General features: G+C 42.0%; 1 protein-coding gene across 1 annotated transcript in view; it reads right to left on the bottom strand.

Moving 5' to 3' along the window:
* Positions 1 to 13,784: 13,784 nt before the first annotated feature.
* LOC124114938 overlaps positions 13,785 to 18,486 on the bottom strand; it is a 100,083-nt gene continuing 95,381 nt past the window's right edge. The window contains exons 6-7 of the mRNA XM_048391974.1: positions 15,170 to 16,225; positions 13,785 to 14,795 (exon numbers count right to left, since the gene is read on the bottom strand). Of these exons, the coding sequence (XP_048247931.1) occupies positions 14,317 to 14,795; positions 15,170 to 16,225 (1,535 nt within the window). The 3' untranslated portion in view covers positions 13,785 to 14,316. The remainder of the gene's footprint in view (positions 14,796 to 15,169; positions 16,226 to 18,486) is intronic.

Genomic DNA, 18,486 nt, shown 5'->3' with positions numbered 1-18,486 from the left:
TACGACAAGCCTATGTAGGCATAGAAGGTAACTCAAAAGCCGATGCTGCAGCTAAAGCAGTTCTTGACAAACCTTTGTCTCCACTACTGATCCCGTACAGTGATTTCAGACCAACCATCAAGAGTTATACTCGGGATCTCGAGGTGGGGCACCTGGATAGGAAGCAATAAACTTCACGAAATGAAACCAACACTCGGTCATACCTACTTGGGTTGTCAGTAAAGACATGACGAGGTCGTTTTACGATGGTGTCGTATTGGCCTCATTCGGTTTACCCACGAATATCTGCTGAAGACAGAAGAGGACGAGCCTCCTAAGTGTATCCCTTGTGATGCAAGGTTCACCGTCAAGCATATATTGCTTGACTGTGTGGACTTTGCAATCGCAAGGGATTCCCATTATCAAAGCGTAAATCTGAAAGATCTCTTTTCCCGCCAGTGGACATCTTATTTATCAGCTATTGGAAAGACATTGGTCTTTATAATACATTTTAGATATGTATGTGAATAATAAAATGCTTGTTTTCAAATTTGGTGTGATGCTATTATCAACTGACATTATTGAAGGCTCTGTCCAGGGGGTTAAAGTATCGTAAAATTATTGTCCCCCTGTGTGACACGTAATCCTATCATAATCGATGTAACTATGATCAACCAGTGTTTTTAAGCCAACTCATTTCCGAGTATTTTTTAATATTGGCTAGCATTGTGCTCAACCACCAGTGGCTAAAGTGATGACGTAAATTCTGCTGGGTATCATGCAGGAAGAAGAGGTACTGTAAGTCCCCATGATCCCCAGCGAGGTGACCTAGCTTTGGTTACTGGTGGCCTATAGCCCGTGTTTTAAAACTGTATACATGATATTGTTATGCTCAAATATGTTTCATACCATGTCTTAAATATAACTTTGCATAAATTACTCAATTGTGGATAACTTAACTTGGTCTCGTCGCTATGGCTGAACCAATGCCGTTGCGACGTTAAATTTTAACTCACTCAGTGACTCATTCACTCACTTACGACAAGTATAGTCGCCTTTTACAGCAAGCATGGTTTGCTGAAAACCTATTCTACCCCGGATCTTCACGGGTCGGAAATATTAGGAGTACATAAGTTCAAGAAACATCATTTCAAGTCTGAATGTGTTGTATCCAAGTGTTATTGTGAGTTCCTCAAGTCAAGTCATCAGGCCGTTCATCGAGAGAAACAGTCGTCGTAAGTGTTGATCAAGTCGTGCCAGACCTTTCTTGAAAGGGGAGGGATGTTCCTGGTGTTGGACAGCTTCGTCCGAACGCAACTGTCCCCAACAGTTGTGTGTGCCTGCACGTGGAATCATAGACTATGACGCGTGATCCGATTTCGATTGTAATCAGTCTCGTTGTTGTCCTTGTCAAGTAAACGTCTTGTGTTCGTACCTTTGTGTTGCATGTTATGTGAGCCTGAAGACCTGCAGCGGTGTTTAAGTGTGAACTCATGGAACAACGTTGAAGAAAGTGCGACTTTAAGGAGAAATTCAAGGAATGCCGTCTTCATCCAACTGTAACGTGAGTTTGTTCCATTTTGCCACTTTGATCTTGTGTTTGATCTTTTTCGTCTACTTTGTGATTGACGTTGAACATTTAAGCAAGAATACTATTCCATTCGTCATGGCTAAAGGTGGTACAAGTCAAGACCATTCTGTAGATATCAAGCACTTTAGAATTCCTTTGTTGGATCCAAAACAGTCAACATTTGCGAACTTTATTGAAAATGTGTATTAAGTGAAAACTTTGCGCCTTAACTCTGAGAAGAAGTTACTGGTTTAGCTTTAGTACTTCCTGCAGGGTTTTGCTTGCGGGTATTTAACGATATTCCTGACGATAACAAAGCTGATTAAGCAACTCTGAAATCTGCTTTGAATAAAGAACTTGATAGAGCCCACGAGCGTACTCAAACTGCTGCTAGCGAGTTCAGAGACATGTGTAAAAAAACATGAACCTATTGAATTTGCCCACCGTATTTAGTTCAAGGTTGATTAAGCGTACGTCTCATTCACAAAATCAAACAAAAGTGATGGCTTGTTTTGTAAGAAATGGAGAACCACTGAACATTGCTATTTGTCAGCAATCTGTTATTTTAAAGGTCATCGTGAAAGAAATTTAAGGAAGCTGTTTGCAAGGTTAGATATAATGTTGTGATGTACTGTAAAGATGGTTTTGTACCGCGCTGTTTAAGAGATGGCTCATAAACCGCATCGTACATCCAATCAATAGGAAATGTTCTGAAAGCCCCAAGCCAGAATCGTAGACCTTAATCATGGATTGAATCAGGTCATTTTAGGTTAGTTTTGATCTATACTGTAACAAATTAAAAACTTCACAATCCTAAAATTTTAACATTTTGACCAGTTATCATTGTGGTCCCTTATTGTGTATTTAAACAGCAATGGCCACGTATTGTCTTCAGATAACACCCGTTTTTGTGCAGGTGAATCGATCAAATTCATGTGCTCAGCACATAATACCGCACGTGTTTTCAGCCATACTTGTTAGCAGTCATTAACATAATAAGAAAACAAAAGTCTTTACGGACATTTGTCATGCCACGCCTTTCAAATGTGCAACGTGAACGTGCCATCGGCATGTTGCAGACGGCAACGTCCGTAGCTGAAGTCGCAAGGACGATGGGTTGTAGTCGACGGACTGTTTATGATTTACAGAAACGTCTACAGCAAACGGGTACCACCGCTGATCGCCCTCGGCCAGGTCGACCACGTGTGACGTCACATGCAGAGGATCGTCAGATTGTCTTACGTCACCTCCGTAACCCATTTTTTGACAGCTACATCAACCAGAAATGAACTGTTTAGGGGTAGACTGAGTGCGCAAACTGTTCGAAACCGTCTGAGAACTGCTCACCTTCAAGCACGACGGCCATACTGCGGGCCGATTCTGACTCAATTACAGAGACGTCAACGTCAATTGTGGGCATAGCGACACTTACGATTGACTCGGAGGAATTGGAATCAAGTCGTCTTCAGTGATGAATCCCGATTTAATCTTCGATTTGCTGAGGGTAGGGCGAGGGTGTGGAAGCGCCGTCATGAACGTTACGCCCAGTGTTGTGTACCGGAAGTTGACAGATTTCGAGGCGGAAGTGTCATGGTGTGGGAGGCTTTCTGTGGCAATGCACGTTCCAGGCTTGTCATCCGTGGCAACCTCAACGCTGCTGCTTTCCGCGACCAGGTACTGGCACCAGAGCTTCTGCCTTTTATGGCAGCACATGGACCCGGTTTGATCTTCCAACACAATGCCAGACCCCACACAGCAATTTTGACAAGGAATTTCCTTCATAATGCGGGAGTCAACATCATGGACTGGCCGTCAAGGTCTCCCGACCTCAATCCCACCGAACACGTCTGGGATGCTCTTGGCAGAAGTCTGCGCACTCTCCAGAACCAACCACAGAATTTGCAAGATCTTGGCACCATTTTGCAGCAACAATGGCGTAATCTTCCCAATCATGTGTTCACAAGCTTCACAAGGTCCATTCGGAGGCGTTGTATGGCAGTTGTCAACGCACATGGTGGCCATACACGCTATTGAACTTGTGTACCATCAGATTCTCGTGCTTGGGACTTGGGATTTAAACTGTTGATGTTATTAACGAATACCGTAGGTGCTTGGAACAAATTAAGGTTACCACCGTTAATTAAAATACTTCTTTCAACATTAATGATTAAAAATTACCTTCTCTGATACATTTGTCCGTTGTATATCATATATGGGATTACTTTTAAAAATGTGAAGTTTTTAATTTGACTCGTATATAAAGTGACGGATGATTGATTGCGTTCCTCCTCACTTGTAATTAGGAAGAATTTTTAATAAACAGGTCGGGGAAATAAAGTGAATAAACTGGTCGTGTGTGGCTACAAAAACATGCGATTTTTGTCCATGCGTTGCCTGTACTACTTGGCACATGATGGTGGGTATTAAGTACATGTCAATGAATGAAGCGTTCGTAAGGTTGACACATGCTTTTACGGCGCTCACCTGGGATTTAAAGTTTGGAGTATTATTTTCAAATGCCCTTCTTGTTGCCAACAATAAGCCATAAAAGAAAACAAGTGTGGTCGCATCCATATGAAATGGAAAGTAAAACGTGTTCCTGTGGGTTTTATTTATGCAAACAAATAACAAATTACAAGAAACAAGCGTAAAGTCAACGAAGTCATCTATATCCCCCACCCATTTTAACACCTTATGGTCCCAAACCAGGTAACTGACCCAACATTTCTCTTTGCCCATGTCAAAATAGCTGCAATGGAAATACTAAAATAAACATGTCTAAAACTTCTTAATATGAAATGGCACCTGTAAAGTATGTACTTTATATATATATATATTGACATGCAATGTTTGGCAAGGAAATATTTAACAATTTATTTGTTATACTCCATAAGTGAATCCACCCTATATGAAAACTTAAATCCAACTTGTTGCCATCGAAACGTAAAAAAAAAAAAAAAAAAATCCTAAATAGCAAAAGCCACCATTCAGTATGTGCCTGGTAGACATGCAAAGTTTTGTAAGAATGTATTTAACAGTTTTTGAGTTACGCTCCGGAAACGAACACCACCCTTAAGGAACCTAAGTCCAACTTGTTGCCATGGAAACGTAAAAAATAAACAATTCTAAAATTCCTAAATAGCAAAAGGCACAACTTCAGTTTGTGACTGATAGATATGCCAAGTTTCGATACACTGAATTATTTTAGAGTTCTGCCCCGGAAAAGGAAATGATTACGGACGGACGGACTGGCTGATCACTATATCCCCCCGCATTATATGCCGGGGGTTAAAAATCAAGAGTTCCAAGTGTACCAAATTAAATCAAGAAAATTCGCCAAAAAAGGAGAAGAAAAACTAAGAGCTAAAGTACCTTCAACCCAGATCAACCTACTTGTGCACCGCCTGTGCGAAGTATACAACTGAAAAATTAATCTCCATTCCTGAGACAAACTGAAGGAAAACGTACCAAGTGCGTTGGATGATTTGTCCAATGATAACCTGTCGGAGTATGAACTCACTTCTTTGTCACGTGGCCTTGGCAGGTTCATCCATTCCCAATTAGAAGATGACATAAAAGAAGTTTGAGATCAATATAGATCTTCCAATTTTTATGACAATTTAAACATTCATGACTGGGTGAAAAGTAGAAATGTTCTCTCGTTGACATTTTTAGGTGCATTAGGTTCTCATACAGTTGAGGATACCGACAGTTTTCAATCTTCAAAGAAAACTGTCATGTTAGCAAGATGTGTGGAATTCCTAAATTTTGCTGTCTTTCCCACAATCATCACGCCTATATCATTTGCAATTTCAGTACTCACTTCTGGTAGGAAAAACAGTGTTAATGTACATAGTTCTACCTCACCCTGTGGTTCCTATCAATCACTTACATCCTGGTTGAAGGTCTGCACGGAAACACCTCATAGCCCCTAAAAAAAGCTCTTTAACAGTTTTCTTTGATAATTACCAAGTGATTGGTAGATTCTGGCATGTATCAATAAATCATAGACCAAAATGCAGTGTCTTGACAAACACTGTACCAAATCTGTAACAATTTCGGTTTGCAACAGATAAAGACTCCTGTAAGTATTCATATGGTTTAATTTGCCATACTGACTTCAGAAAATGCGTCATTTCATAAAAAAAAAAACATGGACGTGCCAAAATGTCAATTTACAAATCAATAGCGTGTGTGTCAATCTCTTGTTCCGATGCAAGCAACACATCTTCATCTATTGGAATGGACCAGGCGTCGCACAATTACAAAGACCTGTGGGATATCTGTCCATATCTGCTGGAGCATGTTTCGAAGTTCCTGGAGTGTCTGTGGGACTCGTGGTTGACGTCAAAGGCGCCGATCCATTTCAACCCACATGTGCTCGGTTGGTGAGAGACGGCCAGGGAATGACATTCACGTTGTTTTATTGAAGGGAGTCCTGAACAGGGGGGGGGGGGGGGGGGGGGGGTTCTGCCATTGATTCCTCTTTGTGGATTTTGTTACCTTTACATCCTGAGACAAATCTTACCAACATAACAATATTTTATACTTCTTTCCATAAATAACAACGGAATTATTGGTAATACATGCACATGTATATTCAACAGTTAAGTGCCGGTAAAAACATTATGATATAGCACAAAGACTATGAATTGCCTACACATATTGCCACTTTTAGCAATGCAGCGCGAACTACTTCAAAATTTGTCCATTCATCACTGCCGCCAAGGCCCGATTTGGGCGTTACCTGACTGCCTGGACTGCAGGTGGCGGGTCAGAGTAGGAAGCATGGTGGACGGAGAGAGTGGTTGACAAAGTACATTTCAGGTAATTTTTGACTTTCAATGTATTGTTTTTGACCGATTTAAAGCACAGAATGTGTCCAAATGATGTCTTCGCGTTACGCCGACCTTTAGACATTTAGGGTCAAAATTAAGGTCGGCAAAACGCGAATAGTTGCAGTTGGGATGTTCACTGAGGATTAAGAGAACAATGGGATTAGCGCGTGTGATTTCAACTTTAAAAATCATAATAAATTTTAATTTATTTTCATCAGATGGACTTCGAAGTCACTGCCAGGAATGCTGCCACATCGCGGTTTCCTCGTGCCACATGGAAGGGATGCTTCTTCCGCTTTGCCCAGTGTGTATGGCGGAAGACCCAACCGTGCAACATGCAGAAAGACTGTACTGACAGACCAGAGATTACAACGTTCGTCAGTCGGTGAACAATAATGCCACTTATTCCCGTTGGCAATGTAAGTAGTAACCAGACCGTTAGATTAGATTCTATTAACTTGATATACGTAATATATACTAGCCACATAAAGAAACTGTGCACGGAAAAATATAGATATCAGGGCACACCGTCAATATATGAAATATAGGTTTGAACACAGCAATTATTGGAGATATTCAAACGCTCATGCACGTGCCATGCGATATGACGTCATTGATGGGGGCCTATGCACGTGCATCCTGTGCAGCTGTACACAGCATGTGCAACTCAAAATTCGCTGTCACTTTGGAAAGCATGATCTGTGGTCATTCAAAAATTCAAAACTTCTCAGGCGCAGACACAAGCATATCACAAGCAAATCATTCCAAGATTGACAGCTGCACAGCGTCATGAAGCCATTTGAATGATCCGAGCGGGAATGAGGCTACAGGTGGCAACACATTTCCAATGCCATCGTAACACGATATCGGCATTGGTGAGGCGTTATCAGAACACAAATGACCTTGCCGACCACCCACGTTCAGGACGTCCCCGAGTAACGACGCCAAGACAGGACAGTTGGAATCGAGTTATACATCTCCGACACAGGTTCCAAACGGCAGTAACGACGTCCCAGACAATTCCTGGACTGCGCCGTATCCATCCCAACACTGTCAGGAATCGTTTACGTCAGTACGGGATTCGACCACGACGCCCTGCCATACGTCCCACCCTGACACACCGTCATCGAGTCAACCGTCTAAGATGGTGTCGAAATCATGTTCGCCAACCTCGAATATGGTGGAGAATTGTTGTCTTTACAGATGAATCGAGGTTCAACATTTCCCACAGTGACGGGCGCCAACGTGTCTACCGGCGTTTGGGAGAACGTTATGCACGCAACTGTATTGTGGAGAGGAATCGTTTTGAGGTGGCTCTGTGATGATTTGGGGCGGGATAACAGCACGGCACCGAACCCCTTTGGTGGTTGTTCAGGGCAGTCTCACCGGTTTTGGCTACAGAGATCAGATTCTGAGGCCTGTGCTCATTCCTTTCCTGCAACGTCATGGCCCGGGATTGACATTTCAACGGGACAACGCTCGTCCTCACACGGCTATGGTCGCAATGGATTTCCTTCACCATAACAATGTCATGTTACTGCCATGGTCTGCAAATTCTCCAGATCTCTCCCCAATAGAGCATGTGGGATGAAATGGAGCGTCGTCTGCGTCGTCTTCCACATCCTCCAGATAACGTCCGTGACTTGGGACAGGATTTGAGGAGGATATGGCAGGCCATTCCCCAGGCCTTCCATGCCCATTTGGTGGACTCCATGCGTCGCCGATGCACTACTGTGATTCACGCACAGGGTGGTCATACCCGTTATTGACTTTGTGACTTTGTCGTTTGACCCCCTACTCCATTTTGATCTTCTGACGTCATCGTAACAGATGTTGTTCAGGTCCCGTTGACATTTTCTTATGGTCCGATCATTCAGCTGCTACAGCGTCTGCATCATTTTGTTCTTGCTGTGTTGTATTTCAATCCAGAATATATTTTCTCCGTGCACAGTTTCTTTATGTGGCGGGGCGGTCGGGTAGCCTAGTGGTTAAAGCGTTCGCTCGTCACGTCGAAGACCCGGGTTCGATTCCCGACATGGGTACAATGTGTGAAGCCCATTTCTGGTGTCCCCCGCCATGATATTGCTGGAATATTGCTAAAAGCGGCGTAAAACAATACTCACTCACTCACTCTTTATGTGGCTAGTACATGTTAATGTGTAATATATTCAATATGCATGTTAATGTGTAAAACTGACAGGATTACTTTTTTATCTTAAGGTTGAAGACTACTTCCTTGAGCTAATGGAGCGCGTTCCAGACGATCAAAGATGTCAAAGACCTTCAGACTACATGACCAGCCAGTGGATCGAGTGCGATCTCCACATCAACCAGTGGAACCACTTCAACAATGATGGGCCACGTACAAACAACCACCTGGAGGGATGGCACAGTCGACTGAAGATCACGTGAAAGGCACATCCCAACATTTTCGAGATGATTACCTTCCTTTACAAAGAGCAGAAGTCATCGGACATTCAGAGTGCAGTATGAAGCAGGGCAGAAAAGACGTCCCAAGAAGAAGAAATATCCAGAAGTCGACCGCAAGATCGCCAATTTGAAGATAAGGTCTGGAGAGGCAAGAAATCGACATCATCCACTCTGCCGATGTTGCATCAGCCATTCTAATCAAGTTAAAAAAATGTTATAAATCATGTAAATCATGTGCTGTTCGTTGTACCAAATTGAAATTTGTCATGTCGCTGCTTTTGATACAATATAATGTGTGGAATAAACGACACAAAATGCATCATAAATCTGTTATGCTTCTACTGTTAGAATGTGTCGTGAACACCATCCAAAAACACCATTCATTGCGTGCTTGTAACAACCTCGTGTTAAAATAACACGCACACATCAAAGAAAAACCGCGTAACGCGAATAATTTTTTCTGAAAGTCGGCGTAACGCGAATGAACCGTCCAAATGGCGAAGGGGTACTCGGGTTCACAATAACCTGCGCAACAAACGGGGTAATGTTATAAGAATCGATGAATGAAAGAAGTTTTCATAATGTATTTTATACCCACCATCTTGCGCCAAGTAGTACAGACAATGCACGGACAAAAAACGCATGTTTTTGTAGCCACACAGGACCAGTTTATTCTCAGTTAGGTTCATTGTCACCAGTTGGGTTCATTGTCACCAGTTGGGTTCATGGTTCATTGTCACCAGTTCAGTTCATGGTCACCAGTTGGGTTCATTGTCACCAGTTGGGTTCATTGTCACCAGTTGGGTTCATTGTCACCAGTCGGGTTCATTGTCACAAGTCGGGTTCATGGTTCATTGTCACCAGTCGGGTTCATTGTCACCAGTCGGATTCATTGTCACCAGTTGGGGGTTTTCCCCGACCTGAAAAATTCCAGTTCCTTCAGCCATTTGCTAAGATATTTAACAAATGGCTAGAAATAAAGATGGTCTTTAAAACTTATTCCCAAGAATTTGGCTTCCCTTTTTTAATGTGAGTGCCCGATGGATGTAATTCTTGGTCACTATGTGGTTTATATTTTGGAAATGAAATTCAATGCATTCAATTAAGAATTGACCTTCACTTTGTGTGAGTTCATTGGAGTATGAACCTTCACAGAGTGAGGGCCAAACTGTATGAACGTCGGAGCTTGGTCAATTCTTGTAAAAACAATTATCACAATTTCTTACCTCAAAGGATGTAGGCCAAGATCTAAACACAATTTTATTTAGTACGTGTGACTTCATGTTTACACTGACAGCCAAACAACCAGCTATATCGCGGAGTAAAATAGTTCCTCAAAAAGAGAGGTGACATGGGCGTATGGATGCACAACTTGCTCTTCAGAAACATCTTACGCAGCACATGTGTTCAAATCATATCCTCATTAGATGAGAAAGGTCTGTAAAGAATTACCTCAGTAAGTCAGTCACAATGACAGTGCGTCGTAATAAATTTACATTAAGTAGCAGACGTCAAAATGGCCGACGCGATAAACGTGACGGGAGAGATTTCCTAAGTTGTTAATGAACCTGTGGCGGTTACATGTGTTAGTCATCATTGATCAACTGGCCGATCATTGAAAAGTGAATAAAGATGCGTCAAACAGACACAAAGGTAAATTCATAGATTGCTGGAGACGGTCAGTGTCAGCCTGGGTGAGGATCGAGTCGATTCTACGATAGTTTAGATGTGCATTTCTTCGTTTGTTCATTAGGATGGGCCGTAGCGAGTATATTCGTGAACAATCATGCAGTCACGCTCTCTGACATTTCTCAATGTATAATGAAACGCTGAGACCAAGAATAAAGGTTCTAAATGATCAGAACGGTTATGCATGTTTTCGTGCTAGGGAATTCACAGGGGTTTCCCCAGAAATGTGGAAGTAGTTCGTCAGTGTTTACGTGATTTCAAGAACACGGTCTCGTGAAAAAGGTATGAACGTCAAATTGTGTCGTTCATACACTAATGAACGTCAATTTCGCGGTCATGTGACCGACCTCTCGTCCATTGGAAAAGCCGAATATCGTGTAAACTTCAAATTAAAAAAATATTGCAATAAGGTTTTGATTAAGACATAACCATCACGTTTTGATCGATCTTTCGTTTTATTAAGACAAAGCTGTAACTGTCCCTACATCGTGTACGTAGTTTTGCCTCAACACGATGCATTTAATAATCAACGAATAATGGCACACCAGGAGTCACTTAATTCTATATATAGACTGGTGAAATATATCTAGTTATTGTCACAATCGACTAACGGGATCGGGTAGTCAGGCTAGCTGACGTGGTTGTCGCATATCATCGATCAATGCTCATGATAGGTTTCACCGATGTAGTAAACGTCTAAGCCCTGCATCACTTCGACTTTCCTCCCACATTAATCTGTCACGCCGCGAAATAGCTGGAATATTGCTGTGTGCGGCGTTAAATAACAAACAAAACGATGACATGCATCAACAAACTCAGCGAGCCTGACCACCCAATCCGTTAGTCGCGTCTTACGACAAGCAAAGCCGCCATTTATGGCAGGCATTGGTTGCTGAAGACCTAATTCTACCGGATCTTCACGGGTCGGATATTGTCTCTGCTGGCGTGTTCTAGTCTTGGTAACTTATTCATTTTAAATTTAATTTAAGTAAGTTCAGTTATCAGTCAGACAAATTGATATAAATCATGTTTTTCAACCAATCAGATTAAAGAACACAATCTTATTTTTAGTATTCCAGCCTTGAGTTTCACACAATGTACCAATGTGGGGAATCGAACTCCCAGAACGAACGGACGCTTGAACCACTAGGCCACCTCTTCTCCCCAGAAGATGAAATGATTTAACAAAATCGTATAAACATTTAAAGTTTTATTTAAAAAATCCAAAAAAGAATAAATGTTCAACATGGTATTTATTTTCTAAAGGTATGCACTTAGTTTGAGTTTTACAAAACCAGTTATGACTCGTAGGATAAAAGCAAATATTGGGTGCCATAAGAATGATTTCAATCATGAATCTATAACTCGGGGGGCACGGCTGCGCCGCGATTCGCTGTGCAGAGTTGCGTCCCTTGGGCAATGAATCTATAACTCAATATTTGACATTGATAACATAACTGAAAGTAGGTCATGTTCAGGTATTAGACACAAGTAACTCAATAACATTTCGTAATTTTGCGGAAGGGCACCAATAACATTCTCTGAATATTTCTTTTTATTATTCAAAGCATTTTAAATATCATTGAACAGTAATACAAATCAGACAAGTATTTAAGAAAACGTGTCATGGTTTATATGAACCTCTGTGCATGAAACAAGGACAGTTGCGATAATTGACATGGTAGGCAACTCCTTTGACCTTCTTGCAACAAATAAAAATCAAACCCGAAAGCGGACATAAAATCCACGTTATTTGTATGGCGCTGTTTTCCATGCACAAGCATACTCTCAGCTTAGACATTGAAAGGTGTTCACTCAAATCATTCTCAGCTCCATGGAGAGTATACAAACAAAGCTGCCTGTTAGGCGCTAGAAGGTTAACAACCACATTGCCATCTCATCCTACCGGGTACCAATTCACTGCTGGGTGAAAAGAGGCACAATTCGAACAAAGTCATTTGCCCAAGGAGACGCCACATGTGTTACACGTACTTCAGACGCCCTAGAAACTCTCGGGAGCCAAGCTGCCGAACAGTCACCCATCCAAAAACTCCGCCACCGACGTTGCTTAATTTCACCTGATTTGTAACCTGTGCACAGTGCATAGCACCACGTACCACCATACCCCTTTCAAACAGTGAGTGAGTTGGTTTGACACCACTTTGAACAATATTCAAGTTGTATGTAAGACGAAAGACACTAGTATTCAGGTCTGAGGCGTTTACCAATTTGGTGAAACCCACGATCCAGGTTATGGTGCTGACAAACTTAAAGACAGGTATTCGATTCCATGATCATAGATTTCTAGCATTCTTAAGGGACGTAACTCTGCACAGCGAACTGCGGTGGCTCAGACTACTGTGACACCCGTGCCCCCATCTCTCTAGGAAGAACGCCTAGGTAATGTTGGTAGGCATATACAGAAGATATCAGCGCACATAAACTGAATTTTGAACATGTCTTTATGTCAGGCTCAGTAACTTAGTTGTATGTCATCATTAACCGCCATCAGTCACTGGTTTGTCTGGTCCATACTTGATCATATACAGACTGCTGTCATATAGCTCTAGATATAATGTAGTGCCTAGAGTGACAGAAAGACTATGTTATGTATAGTCGACTGAAACTAGTTTTGCGCACTTTGAAAGCTTTTTGATTGAATTATAGGAAGACCTAAAACTCATAACTCTGTGTTTGACAAAAACCTATGCTAGCTATGTCTCCAAGCGGTAGTTATATTTTAATGGGGTCAAACCTTGACAATCTTCATTGTTAAATTTTTTTTAGCTCCTTATGTTCTCAGTTCCAAGCGTTATTCCGTTTAATGACATTACAAATTAGTGTTCCAGTTCAGCTTCTTTATTTTAGGGGGCACGGGTGGCCCAGTCATCTAAGGCGCCGCGATTCGCTGTGCAGAGTTGCGTCCCTTGGACACGCAAGAAACCTATAATTGTGGGTTTGAATCCCGGTTCGCCCAGATTATGTTTCTAGGTTTGTCAGCACCATACCCGGGCTCGTGGGTTTCGCCGACGTGGTAAACTTCTGAGACCTGCATCACTTCTGGCGTTCCTCCCACGTAAGCTGACACGCCGTGATATAACTGGAATACTGTTAAAAGTGACGTAAAAACCAACTCACTCTTTCTTCTAGGAAGACGGCAAACGGTATCGGGTGGTCAGGTACGCGGACTGGGTTGATGGGTGTCGTTATATCCCAATCTCCAGGATAGATGCGCATAATGTTAATGGATTGGATGGCCCAGATTCGATTATTAACAGACTGCCGTCATATAGATGGAATACTGCTGAGTGCGGCGTAAAACAACAAACAAAAATAAAATCCATTTTGTCTTAGCTGTGTACTTAACAAGTAAATGTGATTGTAAGGTCTGGCACGTGCCATAATGGTTACGAAACAAACTTTCAACTACATTATGGCGTTGAAACATGTTATGAAACAAAATACATGACCACAGTTCAACATTATCATAACGATTAATTGTAAAACGAATGAAAATTTAGTTCATTGTTGTTGTGGTAATACATGTTATTGTCCATGTGTGTAAAATATACTTCAAGCATGAGCCAAATTGTGCTTTCTGTTAATTACAATGGAAAGTTCAGAGAATTCCCAGTTGTCCTTGGTACTGCCCCGCTAGGGACTGAGAAGTTCCTGTCAAAGGAATTGGCTGCCCACCCTCTGGTAGGTGTGGAAATTCCAGGCGGATTCTGAATGGAGATAACATTCAAGGGAGACATGACTTGTCCTGGCATGGAAGCGTTCATATCCGTTTGCAGAGCGGAAAAGAAATCAGATGGTGGAGGAACAGATTGTATTGTTCGGGGATATGTGGTTGTAGGGAAGCCACAGTTCATCTGTGTGTTGGAACTGCCGGTGACTCCTCCTGGAGGCTCGATTGGAGGGTCCCGTCGTTGGTCTTGGCACGATGGGGTTTCTGTGTGTGAAGGGAATATTAGATACCCAACCTGGCGGTTGACTGTCCAGTACACACGGGGGCACTTGTAAGGTTATAGTATCACCGTAACCGTGGTCTGGTCTTGTGCAATACTGTTCTCTTCCTTGCTGTTGGACATTGAAGCTAGTTTTCCTCCAAGCAGACGGTGATTGTGTGTTAGAAGGCATTGCTTCCACATTGGTATGTTGGATTCTGTTGTTGTCATTGGATATACACCCGCTCAGATTGTTGACAAAAGGCGAAACTTGTTTTGGTATATCTCCCAAGGGTAGTTCTGGCTGTTTTTGAGAGTTTCCAAACATCTTCAATGTTGCTGGAAATAGTGAGAACCGAGGAATATTTATTATGAATCGGATACCATGTTATTATCTTGCAGTTGATAATACAAAGGTTTCAAATATTTGCAACGGTATACATTTCACTATTCAGTAGGGTACATTATTTGGAGACACTGAAAGAAATTGATACCAATTAAACATTCCAACTCACTCACTTGGTATATACATGTAAGCACATAATACACTAAGAATTACAAAATTAAATACTGGTGTGTTGATGCATGACATATCCCCGTTATCAAGTAGTATTAAAAGTAAACAAATTGCACAACGTGTCTTTCTTGACTTCAGTAAAGTTCAGTGAAGCATTATTACGGTTCTAGTAGTACTGAAGTTGGCTATTACTTACTCTCTTTAATCCATCCGTCCTTGTCTTCAGCTGTAACACTTGCACCATTCTTGATCAGAAGTGCGGCGACAGATTCATGTCCGTTCTGACAAGCCATATGTAGTGCCGTCCATCCGTCCTTGTCCTCAGCTGTAATACTTGCACCACTCTTGATCAGAAGTGCGGCTACAGATTCATGTCCATTCTGACAAGCTGTATATAGTGCCGTAACTCCATGTGTCGTTACTGCTGCAACACTTGCACCATTCTTGATCAGAAGTGCGGCTACAGATTCATGTCCGTTCTGACAAGCCATATGTAGTGCCGTCCATCCGTCCTTGTCCTCAGCTGTAATACTTGCACCACTCTTGATCAGCAGTGCGGCTACAGATTCATGTCCATTCACACAAGCTAAATGTAGTGCCGTCCCTCCGTCATTGTCTTCAGCTGTAATACTTGCACCACACTTGATCAGAAGTGCGGCTACAGATTCATGTCCATTCACGCAAGCTTGATGTAGTGCCGTCCCTCCGTCATTGTCTTCAGCTGTAATACTTGCACCACACTTGATCAGAAGTGCAGCTACAGATTCATGTCCGTTAATAGAAGCAAGTAAAAGAGCTGTTGTTCCATTTTCACTTTTGTCGTCAACATTTGCCTCGCTATTGATCAAAATGTGCGCTACATTCTCATGTCCATTTAAACAAGCAATGTGGAGTGGATATGCTCCTGCTAGACACATATACTCCGTTCCAAAGACAGGATTGTACAATGTAAGTTGAGCTCTATTTTGTACGTCGCCCGTCCTCCTGGAAACCAGATCAGAGACAGCTTCAACGTGACCGATTTCACAGGCACAGTGCAAAGGCGTCCATCCTCGGTCATCGGTACTTACTACAGGCTCCCCCTGGTCTATCAACAAGTGCATGCGTCTAATATCACCGAGGCTGGCTGCTTTATGCAAACTGTATCTCGTATCATCTATGCTGGTCGACGTATTGACTATTGTATACGCAAACGCTCTGGCATTCGTTGACGCTGGATTATTTGTCAGCTTTTCACATGGAGACTCAAGCACTGCAAGAAGGACAACGATATTTCAAATACAGAACCAAACAGGTTAATTCATCATTTAGCAATATATTTCAAATAAACACACTTTTAATCATTATATATTTTAACGCTTACAATGTTTACTACAACAATAGACATTAAAGAGATTTTGGCTTTTGTACATGCTGTTTTCTTTGTAAATCTATGTATCAACCACAATAAACACCATTTGCCAACATATAAATATCACATATATTTGATGATCCTCTATGGCCGATAATGAGTATGTTTTAGCAAATAGTGATGATATCAGGTGTTTACGAAAAGGCGAACATATCCTGTCCTGCTGGTGACACACGTCACAAACACATGCAAAGCCAAGTCAATTGGTCATCTGCAAAACATGGTAACATATCGTTCAAGTCAAAACACGTAATTTAATAACATATACTCAACAACAAAAGTTCCTGTGATATCAATATTTTAGTGTATTTTTAAAATAAGTCAAGTTTGGTTTTCAATATAGTAATACATTATGCATTGTTTAGCATCGTGCTGACGACAACCACTCAGAAAAACAACAAAATTACGCAATTATTCAACATTACGAAATGCCATGCCTGTGCGAAAATCAGCGTCTGCGAGCCATTGGTATGCTTGAAGCAGGATCGAGTCAACGTGATGTTGCAAGACAATTTAACGTCCACAGAAATTCCATTTGGTGTTCATGGCAACGTTGACAACAGACGCGAAAATAATCGACACGACAACTGGATTCGAACAACACACCTACATGTACGAAATCGATTCCACTCAGCAAGAGTGACTGCAAGAAGCATCCCTGGCCTTCGACGAATATCTTCACAAACCGTACGTCTCCGCCTCAGATGTGCAGGAATTGTTGCCAGAAGACCCACTAGACGTCACATTTTGACAGGAAACCACCGTCAAGCACGTCTACAGTGGTGCAGACAGCGTCTACGCTGGACTGCCATGCAGTGGGGACAAGTTCTATTCACTGACGAGTCGTTTTCACCTCAGCCACAGCGATGGACGGATTCGAGTGTGACGACGTCGAGGTGAACGTTACGTCAATAATTGTGTCATGGAAGAAGATCGGTTCGGGGGCGGCAGCGTTATGGCATTGGGTGGGATTACAGCTAGACTGAGGACCCGTTTGATACTGGTGGAGGGAAATCTCAATGGACAGCGCTACCGCGACGAGATCATCGGCCCTGTTCTAACGTTTTTGTGTCGTCATGGCCAAGGCATTACCTTTCAACATGACAACGCCCGGCCTCATATTGCTCGACTTGTTTAGTATTCTCTTCAACAAAACAACGTGAATGTCATCCCCTGGCCGGCTCGCTCCCCTGATCTCTCACCAACGATCACATGTGGGATGAGATGGATCGGCGCCTTTGACGTCAACCACGTATTCCACAGACACTCCAGGAACTTCGAAACATGCTCCAGCATTTATGGACAGATATCCCACAAGACTTTGTGCGACGCCTGGTCCATTCCATGAGACGAAGATGTGTTGCCTGCATCGCAACCAGAGGTGGACACACACGCTATTGATTTGTAAGTTGACATGTTCTGTTTTTTTATTAAATCACGCATTTTCTGAAGTCAGTATGGCAAATTAAACCATTTGAACACTTACAGGAGTCTTTTATCTGTTCCATACCGAAATTGTTTCAGATTTTGTAAAAAGCATTACTTTGCATTAAATCTTATTCAATGTCACAGGAACTTTTGTCGTTCAGTATATTTTGATAGTTGTCTCCCTTTTTCATTACCCACACCCAAATCGTGATTGGTTACATATCCTCCAATTGCAGTATCAATATTAAGTTTTTGCCCATTGCGAATATTGAGGTCCGGACACTTCCCAGTTCGCCAGGCTTCACTAGTGCTTGAATAACAAGAAATAATACACACACAAATTTTTTATAAAACCTGTAACATGTATGATGTACCTGCTTTTATATTTCACTTCAACAATTGAAATAATGCCAGTCGTTACTTCATCATCAATAGCATGTGAATAATAAGTGAATGAGTGAGTGAATGACAATATTCTGTCAGCAATGTGTCGGCAACGGTGGTTGCCTGATTTCTGAGCCTCTGATAGAAGGAATTGTCCACAAGTAAAAAATTGTTGTGCACATTACACGATGCAAATTGTGTTGCTGTTATTAAAACAGGCAGAGCGCTGTGGCCTTTGGAATGGACACATTTTAGGAAAGTGCAGTCAAGTGGAATTGCAGAAAAAAAAG

This window comes from Haliotis rufescens, unplaced genomic scaffold (genome assembly GCF_023055435.1).
Source record: "Haliotis rufescens isolate VD_foot unplaced genomic scaffold, xgHalRufe1.0.p SCAF_103, whole genome shotgun sequence".
In the NCBI taxonomy this organism is placed as follows: domain Eukaryota; kingdom Metazoa; phylum Mollusca; class Gastropoda; order Lepetellida; family Haliotidae; genus Haliotis; species Haliotis rufescens.
Note: the sequence above shows the minus strand (reverse complement) of the source record. Positions and strands in the feature narration are given on the sequence as shown.